General features: G+C 42.4%; 1 protein-coding gene across 1 annotated transcript in view; it reads left to right on the top strand.

The window, feature by feature from the left end:
• The first annotated feature begins 5213 nt into the window (after positions 1 to 5213).
• The window catches only part of ncanb (neurocan b), an 88955-nt gene continuing 76964 nt past the window's right edge, over positions 5214 to 17204 (top strand). The window contains 3 exon segments of the mRNA XM_029429701.1: positions 5214 to 5231; positions 15407 to 15636; positions 15743 to 15911. Coding sequence (XP_029285561.1) covers positions 15427 to 15636; positions 15743 to 15911 — 379 coding nt within the window. The 5' untranslated portion in view covers positions 5214 to 5231; positions 15407 to 15426.

Genomic DNA, 17204 nt, shown 5'->3' with positions numbered 1-17204 from the left:
ATGTTATTTCCGGAGCGCCCACTGCTTGTGTGTGTGTCTCCGGCTTGCCCTACGTGTTTTGAGCACATATGGTGGGCTCTGAATCTGATGGCAATTTCTTTCTTTCTTTTTTGGGAGACTTGCCATATTCCATCACATTGGTCTACCAGCTCCCATTCCCTTCCAAGCGTATACGTACAGCGGCAGGCCTAGCAAAGCACCAGGGGAAATTTATGGCTGCTTAAGATTCAAGTTCCCCCCTCACCCACTCAGGCATGGTATTTGAGTGGAGCTGAAATAAGCTTCGGCTTTTCTCCGTGCCTCTCCGTGCCTCTCCCCATCTCTTCGTCTCCGTCTCTTTTCACACTCTCTTTGTCTTACTTCCTCCTGCCTTTAGCCCTGCTTCCTGTCAACATCCCACCGCCTGTTTTCTTCCCTCTTTTTTTTCCCTCTCACCGCTTCTGTCTTCATCTTTCCTCTCTATCTCTCATCTCTGGCCCCTCTTTATTCCTCTCCCTGTATGGATTGTAATTGTGTAGTTCAGTGAGTTATCAGTGACTCATCTGAATTGTCTCTTGCACAGCATGTTCTGTTCTGGTCTATAGTTCTGCTGTCCTGCTGTTTCACCTCATACACGTTTGAGATAGAAGATAGAATATAGCTGTTATTTAGTGCTTTTATACTGTATAGTAACACAAGAAACCACCCAAGGATGATGCATGCTATAAGACAGGTGCAAACACAGAGCCGGCCCTGTTAGTGCAGAAAATGTGAACCGCTAAATCCATTTATGTATAACACGGTGTGACAGGTTCTAAAACCTTGGTAATAGCCTCCCGGAAGGAAAACAGTCTTTTGTCACTCGAAGGCTAGCCTCATTTTTCACTCTGCAAGGGACTTGGATGGGACTCACTCCCCCTGTGAAACCTTTGTGTGTATGAAAGTGTGTGTGTGTGTGTGTGTGTGTGTGTGTGTGTGTGTGTGTGTGCTGCAAGAACAGCAGTGTGCGCTGATGGAGTGACAGACAGCCAGCCTCAGTGATTAATGAGCCCTCTAAATAATGCACCATGGTGAGGAAAGAGTGACGGGACAATTTGAGAGAGGCAAAGAAAAGAGCGGAAGAACAAACGCATAAGAAATTGGAGTCATGGATACAGATGATGTCAGTCGCATATTGGCAGCTACATTTTTCCAAATACAGATCGGCAGAATGAGGTAAAAGGTGAGATTAAGATGGGATGACAGATGGGTTGGACCAGATTTCTCCATGAAAGGCCCTGGAAAGGTCTTTGAAAAATAAAATATATATATATCTGTTTTTTCCCCCTTTCTGTCTGTAAACTTCTAGCTGTCGGTCTCCCTGTCTGTCTGACACATATCTGTGACAGGCTGGATAGGGAACAGTGCACTCATCTGACATGTTGAGATCTGGCTGGATCTTTCCGGCTGGTATTACACACGCAGCAGGATGCTGGTGCTGACTCTCGGTAGGAGATCATCACGCAGGTGCAGCTGTGGGAGTTTGTTTATAAAATAGCATTAAAGGAGTTGCATAAACATTGACTACTCGCGGAGCCCAACCCACCTCATTTACTGTTGCTACGCCTGTCTAGCTTTCTGTTCTTGCACTGCACATATGCAGTTTTACAAGGATAACGGCGTCACATTTATTCTTACTAATTTGGGAAGTATTGGGTCTTGAATTTAACATGGAAGTAACCAAAAGCAGTCTAGTGATCTGGCGTCACCAGCTTGACGGTGTAATGTTTGCAGATGACTGTAAACACACATGATGGCTACATATGTGATGAAAGAGTTAAATGTTCAAGGCAAAGGTCTCCTCACCAGCTGATCGGGAGCCACATTATAACACAGCTGGTATATTTGTGCTTTAATGTTAATGTTGAATCTCTGATATGCCCGTATCTTTGCTTCCACATACCTGTTCTAGTTCTAAACATGTCTTGGAGATAATGCTATAGTAAATAGTAAGCTAGTTAGCCACATACATACTGTATGGTCTAGTGGAATTAAGACTCAGCGTTGGTGTGTAATGTCAGGTCTGGCGTAAGCAAGCTGATGTTTTGAAAGGAAACACAGCATGATGCCTCTCCACTGCCATGAGACACACACACATTCAAACTTTGTCCTTGAATTCTTGTAGCTGCATGAGAACTGTTGTGGAAACGAAAACCTTGCCTTGAATTAGGAAAAAGGAGAAGAAGAGGACAAAGCCCTAAAACAAACTGCTATTGTGCTCCTGGAAGAAGCAAATTAGATAATGGGCAAATAGGGTATGGTAAGAAAAAGATGAAGAAAAGCTTATATTATTGTCACACTTTTATTTCACTACACTAAATGTAAGAGGAGGTAAAAGAAAGCAGCGGGGATAAGAAAAGAAAGAAAGAGCGATCAATAGCAGAGTGAGAGTGCTGGAGAGATGATGTTGAGTAGAAAATAAAAGGGAGAAGTGTAATAGTATGATCACAGTAAACACAGCTCTAGCCCTGGGAGCACGCAGGAGTACCTGCTATTGATGACCTAAAGAGAGAAAAGCTTTCACACAATCTAACTGACTAATACTATAACTAAGCTGCTAGCTGCAGTTTGTATTAATGCAATCTCATTTTTGATATTGTGATTTATGAAAGTTTCAGTACAACACCCAATCTGTCAATTTAACTAACAATTTAAGCACATTTGACTTTCTAGTGTGATATAAAGTCTGCTCTGCATCCCCTCACTAATTAATCATGTAAATTGTTTGTCAGAGAGCCCTGGTTCTGTTATTCCCTCGCAACACATTAGGAAGGCCCCAGCTGCAAAGTTTAACAAATGTAGTCTTAATATAATAACCCTAATATACCAAATATAGAGTGTGGCTACTTATAGTGCAGTGCCAGTTCGGGATGTGCTCGTGCCGCTACTTCTCTGAGTCTACGCACACGTTTACAGTAGCAACGCTACAGTCTATGCATCGTGAGTGCAAAAGCTCCCATGAAAAAGTTGTGGCCTAAATGAAGTCAAATCCCTATTAAATGTGTTTGCCCCAGGTGTGATGAAACATGCACCAGTGTGGCCAAAAGTGCTTTTCTTTGGAAGTGTGAAGACTGCCCCGAAGAGAGCGAGTTATTTAGTTAATCACAGCATGGTCCCGCTAAAAGCAACCACATGCGGTAATAACGCTCCACCCACTCATCTCTGTCCAATTTAGTGATGCCCTCTAAAGTGGTGACCAGGAAAAGATGGAGGAAAAGAGGCTCAAAGCTCTTCCTTAACGATCAATTCTAGAAATAGCTGCCCACAATATTAAAAGTTTTAGATTTAGAAGTAAAGATGTAAGCTTGTATCAAAAATGTACCTAAAAAGCACACACTATTAAAGCAACCAGATGTAGTTCAAACTCATCCCTTGAAAGCACTGCATGATTTGTAAAGTTCTGTGACTATTCTCTGTCACAAAATATGTGAATGTGTATGTATATATATATGCACACCAGACACACACTTCCATGCAGCCGTGGCACAAGCAGAGGTGTTTGGTATGAGGGCAGTGTTTTTGTCCTTGGCTGTACCTTTGAGATTGAATCAGAGTGGCCTGCGCTGCTGTAACTGACACTGGCTATCTGTGTCCAGCATCTACACTACCAGCCGCTAACCCCCCCCCCCCACACACACACACGCACGTCTCTAGAGATGCCATATTTATTATTTACACTCAGGGATTCTAAAGCCCGATAGCAGAGACTGAACTAACACATTTGTGTCCCCTGGCATTTATGAAACACACATAATAGTCAATAGAAAAATATAAATAATGAAGCACACAGATATTAAGTGATTAAAGAAATTACTTCAGCCTTGTTCGCTTGCTCTTGGCTGCTGTAAGCACTCAGACAGCTATAAAGATAAAACTGAAGGTTTACACTGAAGACATTTTAGCAAAAAATTAAAAATTCAGTCCCACGACGTACATGGAGATAGTCACTTCATAATCAATTTGTTATGCTCCGCATCCAAACCAGTCACTTCCCTTAAAGAATTAAAGGGAAAAGCAAGCGTGTGAAGGACACAAAATAATAGAAATCCGTCCACATAAACCTATGTAGACTTAACATACACGGCTCCTGTCAACCTGGCTCTCAAATAGATATTATGTTTAATGTGACGGCCGCTGATTCTTATCTGCTTGGCACAGTTTTCAGCATGACGTGTGCAACAATGGAAGTCCATCATGTCAGATGTGGCTCTCATGTTCTTATCTGGCTGTTTGAATTGTTGAAACGCATCAGTATGTTTCCCTGTTGTGCAGTATTTTAACCAAATAATCGTGTTTTTCCGCACACATCTGAGTGTTAATCCCACACGGCGTATGACCAAACAAGCTTTTATTTACAAGCTAAACCGTATATTGAACTTTTCTTTCGGAGATTTTGTCTCAAACATGGATGACAGCAGCTCTGTTATCACACATACAGTTGTAAACACACGTTTACAATGACGGTCCTTTAGTCAAGAACATTTAAACATATTTTATCACCTCGGTATCTTTGACGTTGGTTGCTCAGTGTTAGCTCTGTTGGCTCCACATCAGTGTAGATTTCAGTCCAAAGACATGCAAGCCAGGTGGTTTTGGAGAGCATGGGAATAAAGTGAACATCTGCGTCTATGAAACACCCCGGGAAAGTTGCCAATCTGTTTCTCCAGTGCATGCTGGGATAGGTTTAACACCGTGACCCTGCATAGAAATAAGCGGGTAAAGACAATAAGAATGAAACCTTTGTTACATTTCATCAGGGACAATACTTGTCCGTAAAGTGTAAAGATAACGTTTTATTGTACTTGAAAAAGATTAAACACGACGGTCGCATTAAGTCAACTTTATTTGTATAGCCAGTAAAAGCCCTCAAAGCAGCTCCGGTCTCAAAGTGCTCCAGAAGACTTCATCACTCCCACATTATGAAACAGTAAATTAAAATGATAAATGAATTGACTGCCCACTATCCTCAGGCCCTCGCTGAGAGAAAGGGAAACATCCTGTGAGATGCAATTGCAACCGGTGACTCATCCGAGCAAGCGGTGTGTCTCAGATAAGATGTGCTGCTTTCAATTTCCTCTGTGTACTCACGTTCCCTCCCTCTCTCTTCATATCTGTCTCCAGGTGCAGCAGGATGCAGCGAGTACTGCCTGTGTGTGGACTGCAGGCCCTGCAGGCCCTGCTGGCCCTCCTTCTGCTTCAAACTGTGGGATGTGGTGAGTCCTCATTAAACTCTAGGCAGTCACTTGACCTACTGTGTATGCACTATATAACTCCACATAATCATTTGCGCAGACACACCTTTGACCTCTCTCTGCTTTTTCTTTTTCTTTTTACCAGTCAAAGTGTAGCCTATAAATACTTTCTGGTCTAATTGCTTCTGATATATCGATTACTGTTTGCGGTCAACCTGCCACAACAATCAATGTTTAACTTCTAAACTTGTGCAAATATTCTGCAAATCCGAGTGTCGCTCTCCTTCAAAATACCCTGTATAGGTCAAGACTGTGCGTTTGGATCCACCCCCCTGTCTCATACCAACCTCAATGTACAGGATGTGATAAATGATATCCCCAGTGCAATTAAACTGGGATGGATATACCTGCTTAAAAACCCGGTAGTAGAGCATGGAGGGGAAGCAGGGGGACTGGATGAGAGTCAGAGTGATATGTGATAAAGGTAATCAAGCATGTCCTTCCACTCAAAGATAAGTAAAACCCATATCACCTCCTGAAGGCCAAACAGAACGTCGCAATCACCGTTTTTTATACTCTCAGCCAAGGACTAAAAGAACGTTGCTATAATATCTTGTAAAAACACACTGAAACTAGTGTATTTGCGTAGAATAATTCAAGTCTCAGGTATTCATCTGGAGGTCAAAACTACTCCAGCAACACTCGTTGTGTAAAGAACAACGCTATCGTGAGACCAACTTGTTTTATTTAAGCCACAAGCCGAAACACGTCGGTCTTTACAATAAAGTTGTGCTCTTTAGACTTCCCCCTGCACATTGAAAGTAGGTGATGTGGTTGTAAAAAGCTTGATCCTGCTGTACAGTGTGTTCTCACGTCAGCGTTGGAAAGTACATTTACTGCAGTACTTATATACACTTTTGAGGTACTTGAGTATTTTCATTTTATGCTACAGTTCAGAGGAAATACTGCATGTTTTACCACAATTCATGCACAATATAGTTACTTTTACATCAAAAACTAGCTAACTTTATATAAAGTAGTTAAAAGTAGTTCCACCTCGACCAGCTACAACAGTCAAATGCTGCTTACACATTGATGCATCAGTAGTAACAATTGTTTTATTGTATACAATCATATATTGAGCTGATAATACTTATGTACTTTTACTTTAAAGGAGGATTTTAAATGCAGGACGTTTACTTGTAATGAGTATTTTCACAGTTGTATTGGTGCTTTTACCTCGTGCCAGCCTCTGGTTTGTTCACCGGCACAACTAAAGCTCACGCTGGCCAACACTACGCGGCCAAATGACAGAAAATCAGCATTCATGAGTGAGTGACAGGTTAGCAGAACGAATGTCCCACCTACCCACAAATAAATGGTGACAAGCAGACAGTTTGTAGTGTTGTGAGAATAACTTGTTTTTATCTCTTCAGTCGCGTTGACATTTTCTTTGTGTGTCAGTCCGTTCCTTTCTGTTTCTCTCTGTAACAGTGTTTATATGTTGAGCACTTGGCGGACCTTCACAAGCTTAGCTACTATCCCACTTATTCCTCTCTGTTCATCTGCGCATAATTATCCCCAACAGAAGTTCCAAAAAGGGGGGAACAAGATGAGATGTAAAGAAGAAAAACAAATCTCCAAAACATCCTCTTCGCCAGGGAATATTTATATTTCATTAAATATCCCAGATATTTATTTCTAATACATATGTGCAGAGCTCATTAAAATTCGATTTGAGTTGGCTGAGAAGCTTTGGAGCTTGGAGTTTAGGATCTTAATCCTTTCATTATGTGTCAGCAACTCTGGAGAGGGACGTGACATATCGTATTTGTTTGGACAATCACTTTACTAACTTTGTTAAACCCTCGATTCAGCCGAGAGACGGACGGCGCGGCTGGGAAACATGTAAGGGGGTGTATGTAAAGAGAGGAATGCAAAACTTTGGCGAAACGCATTCATTTATCTGTATGTGTGCTATGGTCGCTCAACAGCCTCCCTATCTGTCTATTTGGGCAGTTTTATCAGTCCGTTCCACAGCGCTCAGCAGGGAAGTGTATGCAACACAAGCGTACACATCCCTGGGTCCTTTTTTTGCCCTCCATATCCTTGTACTCCCCTGCTTTGTGTCTGTGTGTATCTGGATGTGTTTGTGTGTATGTAGGACAGACTGCCTGTCCCTCAGTGCCCCCAGCGGCCTCCCCGACCGTCTGCTCTTCTCTGTATTGTATTGTTTCTGCCTTCTGTGGAGGTAGCGGACCTGGCACCGAGGCCTTTCAGTGACTCAGGGCTCAGATTCGCATCCGAGAGATGATGAAAATGGAGCCAACTCCTCTGTCTTTCTGTGTGTGTGTGTGTGTGTGTGTGTGTGTGTGTGTGTGTGTGTGTGTGTGGTTGTGTGTGTGTGTATGTTTGTGCGGAAACCCTCAGGTTACATCTGCCAGGTAGTTTATGCAGCCAACTTCCGAGCAGCACACACTGTGGCCCACACACACACACACACACACACACACACACACACACACACACACACACACAAACACACACACAAGTCCCATGTGCCTCTCATAGTGGATATGTCATGTAAATAAACCGTCCCTGCCTCTGCTGTGAAAGAGTTTAGTTTTTGAGGGCAGTGACGTCTCCTTTTCTTGCCTTTCTCTCCATTCCTGCATTTTGTATTTTCGACTGAGTGACTCTGGAAATAGTTAAGGGGAGGTAGAGGACTATAGGGAGGGTTGGCACTAAAGCTCACCCCTGTGACACTTTGCTTGACACCCGAGAGATTGGAAAGAGAGTGGGACGTGGGGGAGGAGGACAGATTACGGGTGAGCTTTTTGCTCGTGTGTGTGTGTGTGTGTCTTGATGATAGTGTGATGCTACTTATGTACATACACTCCTGTGCGTGTATGTGTGTTTATGAATTTTAAAATGTTGGCTGCGTGCCACACAAGATAAATGTATCATTATGCTTCAGACGGTGCAAAATTAGTCACGGCAGCAGCCGGCGGGGAGTTTCTGTGAAGCCTGACATGGCCTGGTAGGAGTCAGCTGAGACGGGGAAAAAGCTGCAGAGAGATGGTTATTATTTGTCACCGAGAGAGGATGAGGAGACAAGAGGACACAGTCTGGATCACAAAGGGAAGATTAGACTGTGCAGTAAGTGTAGGGAATTTAGAAATTGGGAAAACATACCTAAACGCCAAAGAGGGAGGTGAAGTGTTACTTTTGGGACCTTATTGTGATTTAGTTTCTAACATTAGTCTTTGGGGCAAACATATATTATGTTTCAGTTGTATTTGAGTATTATTATATTTATTTCCCTTATGTAGCAGATTCATAAAGCTCCAGGATACACACACATTTTTAGCTGAAGTTGGAATATTTTCAGTTTCACCAACATGTAACCACATCCCCAATCCTTCGTGTGCTAAGCTAACGCTAGCTTAGCATATGTATGATTCTTCAGGTGCGTTCAGGTCATTAAGTGAGACTTTTCATCATTTTTCGTTGTTATTGTTTTTAAAAGACTGGGATACAATGTAGGCAAGAGAACCCTGGGAAATACAGGTGGAGGAGAGGAAGAAAGGAAAGTAGTGAGAGAGAGAGAAAGACGAGAAAAGAAAGATGCACGGACAGGAGAAATGAAGCACAACAGAAAAAGAAGGGGGGGGGGGTGGGGCGCGCTGAGAGTTAGAGGGATGTTTCTGGGAGGAGATCTTATGCGAGAGAATGTCAGCATGGAGACATCATTTCCAAACTCTGCGTGATGTCCGTCTGGCAGACCTGCTGTGCCTTCGCAGGCAGCATAAATGTGTAAGACAAACATAGACACACACACACACACACACACACACACACACACACACACACACACACACACACACACATACCTTTGGAGTGTACATCTGATCTGACTGTTGCTTTGTGTCTTTATTTGGAATGTGTGTACTTCCTGTAGGGTAAAAGCGGTTGCACTGCATTGAAACACAGACCAGTGATCAAACACAGTCGAGAAAGTTTCATTCAATTTACATTACGCAGTGCATATCGCCTCTGATCTGGTCTTTGAAGAGGCCGCCCCCAAAGCATATAGATAGTGTGTGTGTGTGTGTGTGTGTGTGTGTGTGTGTGTGTGTGTGTGTGTGTGTGTGTGTGTGTGTGTGTGTGTGTTTTCTGCCCTGATCAAGGCTTTTCCCCCTTTTTTCCATTTGTGGTGCCTCTGTTGCCATGGTTATAATTTCCGGGGCTTGGTCAGGGGCAGCCTCAGCATCTTCCTCTCACTCTTCCTAACGTATCAGTGTTTAAAAGCAGCCGCCATTCTTATTATGTTATTTTCTCTACGTCCCTTGTTTTTTTAAATTTGTCTCTGTGCGTCATCCACGGTCTTGTTAAAATTATGCATTTCTCTCCATCCCGCAACCAAACAATAAAGACAACGAGCAGTTTTGTCAGACTATCCGCTCGCACACAAACAAACCCACACTTTCTTTTCAACTTCTTCCCACTCGTCCCAAAAAGTGTTTTTGTTAATATTTCCTTACACTATTAACTACTGACAGTCGTGTGAATGCAAATACTTGTTTTTAAGGAAAAGCCAGAAACACTCATTGTTTCGTATCATTTGTTAGAAAGAAGCTAACTATACATTCATGGTGAGATAATATGTATTGATTAAAATACCCAACAGTATGTAATGTATTAAATGTCTCCACCTCTGAAAGCTGTAACATTAAAATGCTTTGTATTTTTTTATGCATCAATACTAATGATCCAACAATACAATACACCCCTCTGAAAGGGGGATTCTGCAGAATGAGGACTTTAAGTAAAATGTACTTTACTTCTAACGCAGTATTTGTATACTATAGTATTACTGCTTTTACTGAAGTAAAGGAGGAGTAAGCACTATGTCATTTGATACTAATTGCAGCAAAATTGGAGACAGTAATGAACTTTGCCTCTATTATCTAGAAAGTTATAAAACACTTAAACACTTATCCCTAGTGAGTCAATTTAAACATCTCCTCGTGTATCTTCCTTTACGCATCAAATCACATCCATCATGCTCCAGATTCAAACCAACTGTGAGAATAACAAAAGAAAATGCTGCATTCCAGTTGTTTGTCTTGTATCATCAGCTGTCATTTCTTAACACAGTGATCAACTAATAGCGGCAAGCCTCTGTCAGACACCTCATCTGTCATGATTTATGACCTACACACACTTCTCCACAAACACACACTCACATAATCAGCTGACACGCAGGCAGCAGGAGTGGAGTGGCGACGACAGGAGAGGATGCACTCGATCAGTCCCGGTAGCTGTTGACTGGCAGGCTGACAGGTCTGATGTGGGCACTTCGACGAATAAGGGGCCTTTATCATCGGGAAAGCCATTGCAGGCACCTCAGAGAGAAAGAGAGGGAGAAAGAATAAATAAAAAGAGGGAGGGAACGAGGGAATGATGTTTGCAATTGTGTTCTATTACAGTGAAAATGCCATTACCGCCCACCCTGTGTCTATGCGCAGCTCTGTGCCAGCCACATAAAGGCTCTCCGACTGTGTTTAATAATTCGAGAGCACCTCTAAAGCGAAGACAGATGGGCCAACGGTGATGATCACATTGATGCCACTGTGTGACACACAGGAAAGAAAATAAGAAAATCCCAGCTCTGCGTGCGAGACATTGGAAGTGGAGCTTCCCGGAGGAGGTCGAGGGTGTGTCCTCTCACACCCTCGACCTTCTCAACACTCATACAGGCAGACACAGACACAGGACAAGGTCAATCGCCTGTTAACATTTAAAAAAGAAAAAAGCCCATCACACTGGCTTGGACTGTACAATCCAATGAGCTGTACCACCGAGCACACGTGCTCTTTCTTTTTAGCACTTTTCTTGCTTTGCATTGACATTCAGCTTCAGTATTTCCTCTCCTTTTTATCACCCACCAGCTCGCTGATCCTTGTTTAGAAAAGGGTTACAAAGAGCAATATGAAACACAGAGAGATATCCAAACAAAAGGCAGCCTATTGGGGGTTAAGCTTGTGATAACATTTCCATCTAAATGCAGATTTGATTTAGCAATGGCATTGGGGCCCTTGCTGGTTTACATTCATTACCACAGAGGAAGACAGGGGTTTTCTTCACCTTCTCCTTCATCATCTAATTTAGGCTTTTCAAGAGGGGATCTGCAATTGATTTAATTTGATTTAGTTGTGCAAATTGCAGCACCAGCCGGGAAACAAAGGTAAACATTTGTCCAAATAAAGTGGACAGAAAGAGTGAAAGAAGGAGAGAGAATGTGAATGAGATTGTGTAAAGCTTGGTTGGCTTTATTTGTAGCACGGTCTTGCTATTGGCAACATAAGTAGCTTAATGTTACCCAAATGGTGCTTATCCAGGTGGAACCTGGCAAGAAACCGGCAAGTAGATTAAATATTATTGACGCCTCTTAGCCGAAGAAAACATTCGCCTGTTTTTGTGTATAGCAAGCTCTCGGCAAGGTGCTTCAGAAATTGTAGTTTGTTTGTTTTCTAGGACTGCACATTACTGTGTGTTTCTATGTGTGTGTGTTTGGAAAGGAGGGCACATGCAAGAGTATGAGGTACACAGAGATGAGTGCCACATCCTCGAGGGGGATAAAGCAAAGAGAATGACAGCAGGGAGTGGCAGATAGCCTCTTATAAAAGTTATTTGTGTGTGTGTGTGTGTGTGTGTGTGTGTGTGTGTGTGTGTGTGTGTGTGTGTGTTGTGTAAGCATGAATCTGTCACAACGTCAGTCTTAACACAAAAGTGCGTCTCAACTTTTTCCATCACATTCTCTTGACTCCTTTTCCACATCACATCACTCCAATTTCCCCGTTACACAGACATCCAGCCTTTTCCTTGCCATTGTTTTGTTTATGTATCTCCCATCGCTTGCCTCCTACCAACGCTCGGCAGCTCACAATCCTACACTGTGTTACGCTGGAGTCAATCGTGCTTGTTTATCTTTTCCCTCTGTCAGTGTGAGAGGAAAGCACATTGCTGCTGCTATCAAGTAAAACAAAAGTGAATCAATTTTTCCTCTAAGCCTTCTCCTGTTGCAGAGTTAGTGGAATACAAACTGTATTGAGAGAACTAGTTTGTGGTCAACAGTGTTGTGGAACCTGCAGTAACTAAAATATTTAGCATGCCTTTGTTTATAATGGAGAATTTAAATCCTGCGAAATATACACCATTAGAAAGAAATTGCACCTTCTTTGACACAAATTATAAATAATAACAAATATTATTTGCGAATGCTAGTAGGTAAACTTGATTAGTTAATTATGTAATAAACGTAAGCAATAGTTTAATATTTTGGTATATGCCCTTATTTGTTTTCTTGCCAACAGTTAGATTAGAAGATTGATACCTCTCATGTTTGTATGATAAATGTGAAGCTACAGCCAGCAGCTTAGTTTAGCTTAGCTTAGCTTAAGCTTAGCTTAGCTTTAGCCTAAAGACTGGACATAAGTGCAAACAGCTAACCTTGCTCTGTCAATTTGTAACAAAATAAAGAAACTGCAATTAGTTCAGCTTTAAAGATGCTAGTAGGTGGAGTATGTTACTTTAAGACAAAGCCAGGCTTTCTGAATGTAACCTCATATATAATGGAGAGTGAAAGTGCTAAAAATCTTTTCATCATTTAACTCTCTACCAGAAGCTGAATAAGCATGTTTCCCAAAATGTTGAACTGTACCTTTAAGATGATTTTTCATGATAAACAAGAAAGAAAAAATGGCGATAAAGGCAGTGATTGTTTGTGACCAACACTATTTTACTTGTTTATTCCTCTCCTCATCTCATCCCTCTGCCTTTGAAAGCCTCATGCATTTTGTTTCACAGGTCACCTCACTCAGCGGGCTGAACTCCTCTCGAGTGCAATACAAGAGACCATTTCAGAGTACAAATCCTGTTTGATGCTGCCATGCAGAGCAACATAGATCAGTTGGTGAGGGAGTTAGACAAGTAGCGCTTGTCTAAGACAATGTCACTGGGACAAGGGGGGCGAAGTGGGTTTTTATGTGTGTTCATGCATCTGCGAGGAGGAGAAAATGGAATGGGAGTGCTGATGTTAAGCTATCAGGGTGGAGGCACTCAGCCTCTTAGCCTGAACAACTGCAACAGCCATAACGGCTGCAAGAGCAATGACAGCACTCCACACATCTGCTATTTGTGCGTGCTCAAAGTCACATTAACCATCCAGTAAGGAATGAAAAATGGTGACATCAAAGGTTTGTCTGTGTGTGTGTGTGTGTGTCTGTGTGTGTGTGTGTGTGTGTGTGTGTGTGTGTGTGTGTGTGTGTGTGTGTGTGTGTGTGTGTGTGTATGGAGGGTGTGCATTTGGTGCTCCAGGAATAGGAAATGACAGATGAGATGTTCTCACTTGTAAGAGCATTCCAGTGCACACACACACACACACACACACACACACACACACACACACACACACACACACACACACACACACACACACACACACACACACACACACCTTTGAAGTCAGCAAAGATGAGGCACCTGATTTGAGGTTTATCTGAATTATGAAGAGAATTTTCCCAACAGAGGGAAGAATCAAATTCTAAAAGTAAAACAAAAACGCAGCTTTATCTGTCGGCTGACGATGAACCAAAAATAAGATTTCCAGATGAAAAATAAATGAAGAACTGAAATGCTCATCTAAAAGCTGGCAGGTGGTCGGACTGCGGGGGAGGATGAGGAGAAAGAGAATGGCACGAGATGGGGAGGAAAATGACAGAGCAGACAGAAGGACAGACAGGTTGAGCGACTCGCCCAGCGGTGTGCCTGGGAACTCAGGAAAAAAATTGCGATTTAATTACAGACAGGAGGGGCCTTCCCTGTAGCATGTAGCGATTTAACATGCATCCAATCAAACTGGAGGGAAGCGGGACACACAAATTGTGCAGTGGAAACTGACACTAACACAAAGAAATCAATATGCTCATTTTCTCCACCATTCAACCGTACCGCCTACCTAGGGAGCGCTTCTTTCTATTCTTTCATTTTTTTGCGCTCTTCTCTTCATCTTATCTCTTGCTTCACTCAAAACCACAAATGTCAACCTTATGGTTGCACAAGAGAACAAGTCAGGGGATCGCAGAAGTCATTAGGATTCATCCTTTGGGGACCATGAATGTCTAAATGTCATGGCAGTCCATCTAACAGTCTAACAGTTGTTGAAATATATAAGCCGGGACCAATGTGGTGTACTGACTGACAGAGAGTTATTGCTATAGCCACAAAAGTGTTTAGGTGTTTGAAAATGCATACATCGATGCTGGGCTTTGAGGCAAATTAGATTAGACATAGTGACATGTTTTGCCAGCATTCTCAGTCGGGAGGAGAAAGGGAATAGTGACTGATAAGGGAGCTAGAAAAGAATCAGATTAGGTTTAAGCCTTTACAGGTAAACCTCATTCCCATACTGTGCACACTGAATAAACAGAAGCAGATTGAGCTCAGAGATGATAACCTGTATCACTGCTTTTTAAGAGTGGAATTCACATCCCCCCCCATGCAATGTAAATGAGCCACCTCTGTATTTTCAGGCAAGGTGACACAGGATTAGAGTAGGCTATAATGATAATGTATGATGTGGTTCTACCAGTGTAAAAACAACAAAGACAAATGCAGTGGAATATTTCTGAATGTTGCTGAATAAAACAGCTGATAGCAGAGCTCTTCTGAATGTACCGCACTCTGAATTTCTTATAATGACACCCTTTCTCCCTGTCATCAGTTGTTTTGATGAGAGTAATATTTGTATCTTTATGGTGGTGCTTTAAGATACAAAGAGGTGGTTGATATTGAGCCCATAATGCACATTCAAGTTTGATGTATGGCTTTTGAAAGGGCTTTTGATATCTTCCCTCCACAGTCCAGCCCTGCCTCCCACTGTTCAGGTTGCCCAGTAATGGTTTTCTGAATCAATGTCCGATAATAAGAGCCACAGCCTCTGTTCTTTCCCTTTTACTCCACAACCAGGAGGGTCTAATGGAACAAAGGGACCTTGAAGGAAAGCATGTTTTGTCCAACAAGAACCAATTAACTTACTTTCTTCTCAGCGTTATGAGAAATACTGTCAAGTGGGTTAATTTACAAGACGGCACTGATCGTCTTCTCCTCTCCTTTTCTTCTCCTCTCGTCAGGCTTAACCACCGCCGACACTATGGTGAATATGCGCAAGGTGACCCATCAGACCATTAGCGAGGAGCTGTCCAAAACCGTTCTCCTCCCCTGCCTCTTCACCCTCCGCCCCAGTGCCAGTTCATCCCATGAGCCCCCCAGGATCAAGTGGACCAAGGTTTGGGGCCAGAGAGGCTCCGACGGCCTGCAGAAGGAACAGTCGGTCCTGGTGGCCAAAGACAATGTGGTCAAGGTACAATATAGCCGGAGAGGGGCCACTGTGAAATATTTGGTGTTAAAGGATGTTTTAGTTGTCTCCCTCTTCTCTCATTTTCACTCCCCTCTCTCTCTTCCCTCAGGTGAAGAAGGCCTTCCAGGGTCGTGTAACGTTACCTGGTTACAATGAGAACCGCTACAACGCCAGTCTTGCTTTATCAGGGCTACGCTCTAGCGACTCTGGCCTGTACCGCTGTGAGGTCGTGGTGGGCATCAGTGACGAGCAGGACACAGTTCCTCTCGAGGTCACAGGTGAATACACATTATCTTTTTCTTCTGATTAAGGCAGTCGTTTTGAATACGAGTCACACACGGGACAAACCTAGCTGTATGCTAGTGGCACGAAACAAACATCAGGATGTCTGCTGAATATAATGAAAATGCATTTATCATAAGGACCTAGAGGACACATTGTTAAGGAAACATGCTATTAGTAGTCCGCTAGCTAGTAGTAGCTAGCTCGTGTAGCTAGCTCAGATAGCTAGCGTCTACAATCTTGCACACTTGCTAACTTCCTTGGAGTTGACAAGAACAATTGACAGAACCCACAGCAACTAGTCAACCTGTCACCGGTTCATAAAGCTTTACATTTGCATTGCTGATTATTACTTATTGTACACATCAAATAACAAATTAATTGCAGAAGCCAATTAGCTACTTTACTGAAATGGAAGAGGTGCATTAATAAACCAACACAGCCCTGACTAGTTACCATAAAATATATTGTTCAAATTAAAACCAAACTACAAATTGAAAGTATGTTTAAGAAGTTTAAACAGAAAGAGGTTTGTACAGAAAACAATTAATCTGCCTGTTAATGGAGAACATTTTAAATATTCCTTGGGGAGTTAGCTATTGCTAGCCAAGCCTTTCAACATGTGAGCCGATGGGTTCTGAGTTAATGAAAGTTTAATCCACATTCTGACAATTTTAGCAATTAAGCACCCATAGCAGGATTTGTTTTAATATATTATAATGTGTTGTACAGTAATATTACCACTGAACAGTATTCACCACTAAAGCTTTATTCGAATAGAGAGAGAAAGAATCTGGTAATACCCGCACAAACCTCATTATATTTGTGATTCAGCATCATCTCTTTGCAAATGTATTATTACCATCAAGCAATTAGTGGTGCCGTACAATTAATTAACACCTGTTATTTATGTTCTAGGCATTATGCATGTTTTCACCTACACAAATTATTGCCTCGAATCAACACTCAACACAATATGATACTTTCTTTCTCTGCAGCCCTCCCATTGCTCTCAAGGTCTGCCACTATGAATAATAATGACCCTACCTTTAGGCTAATACAGCCATTATACCCAGGGTTGTTTACTGTCCCTGAAGAATGTATGATGATGTGTAAAAGGCGAGAGAACTTGAACACATTAAACATCGTTGACCTGGGCCACTCAGGTGCTGTTCATGCTCTGAAATCCAATTGAAACCAATGAGGTAGGAACCCAGCAGTGTATGCTAATGCCAAATAGTGTTACTCCGACCGCTTTGTATGGCTCTCGGTGGCTTAACTAAATGGGC

The sequence above is a fragment of the Cottoperca gobio genome, chromosome 4 (assembly GCF_900634415.1).
Source record: "Cottoperca gobio chromosome 4, fCotGob3.1, whole genome shotgun sequence".
In the NCBI taxonomy this organism is placed as follows: Eukaryota; Metazoa; Chordata; class Actinopteri; order Perciformes; family Bovichtidae; genus Cottoperca; species Cottoperca gobio.
This window is presented reverse-complemented; position numbering and strand designations above follow the sequence as displayed.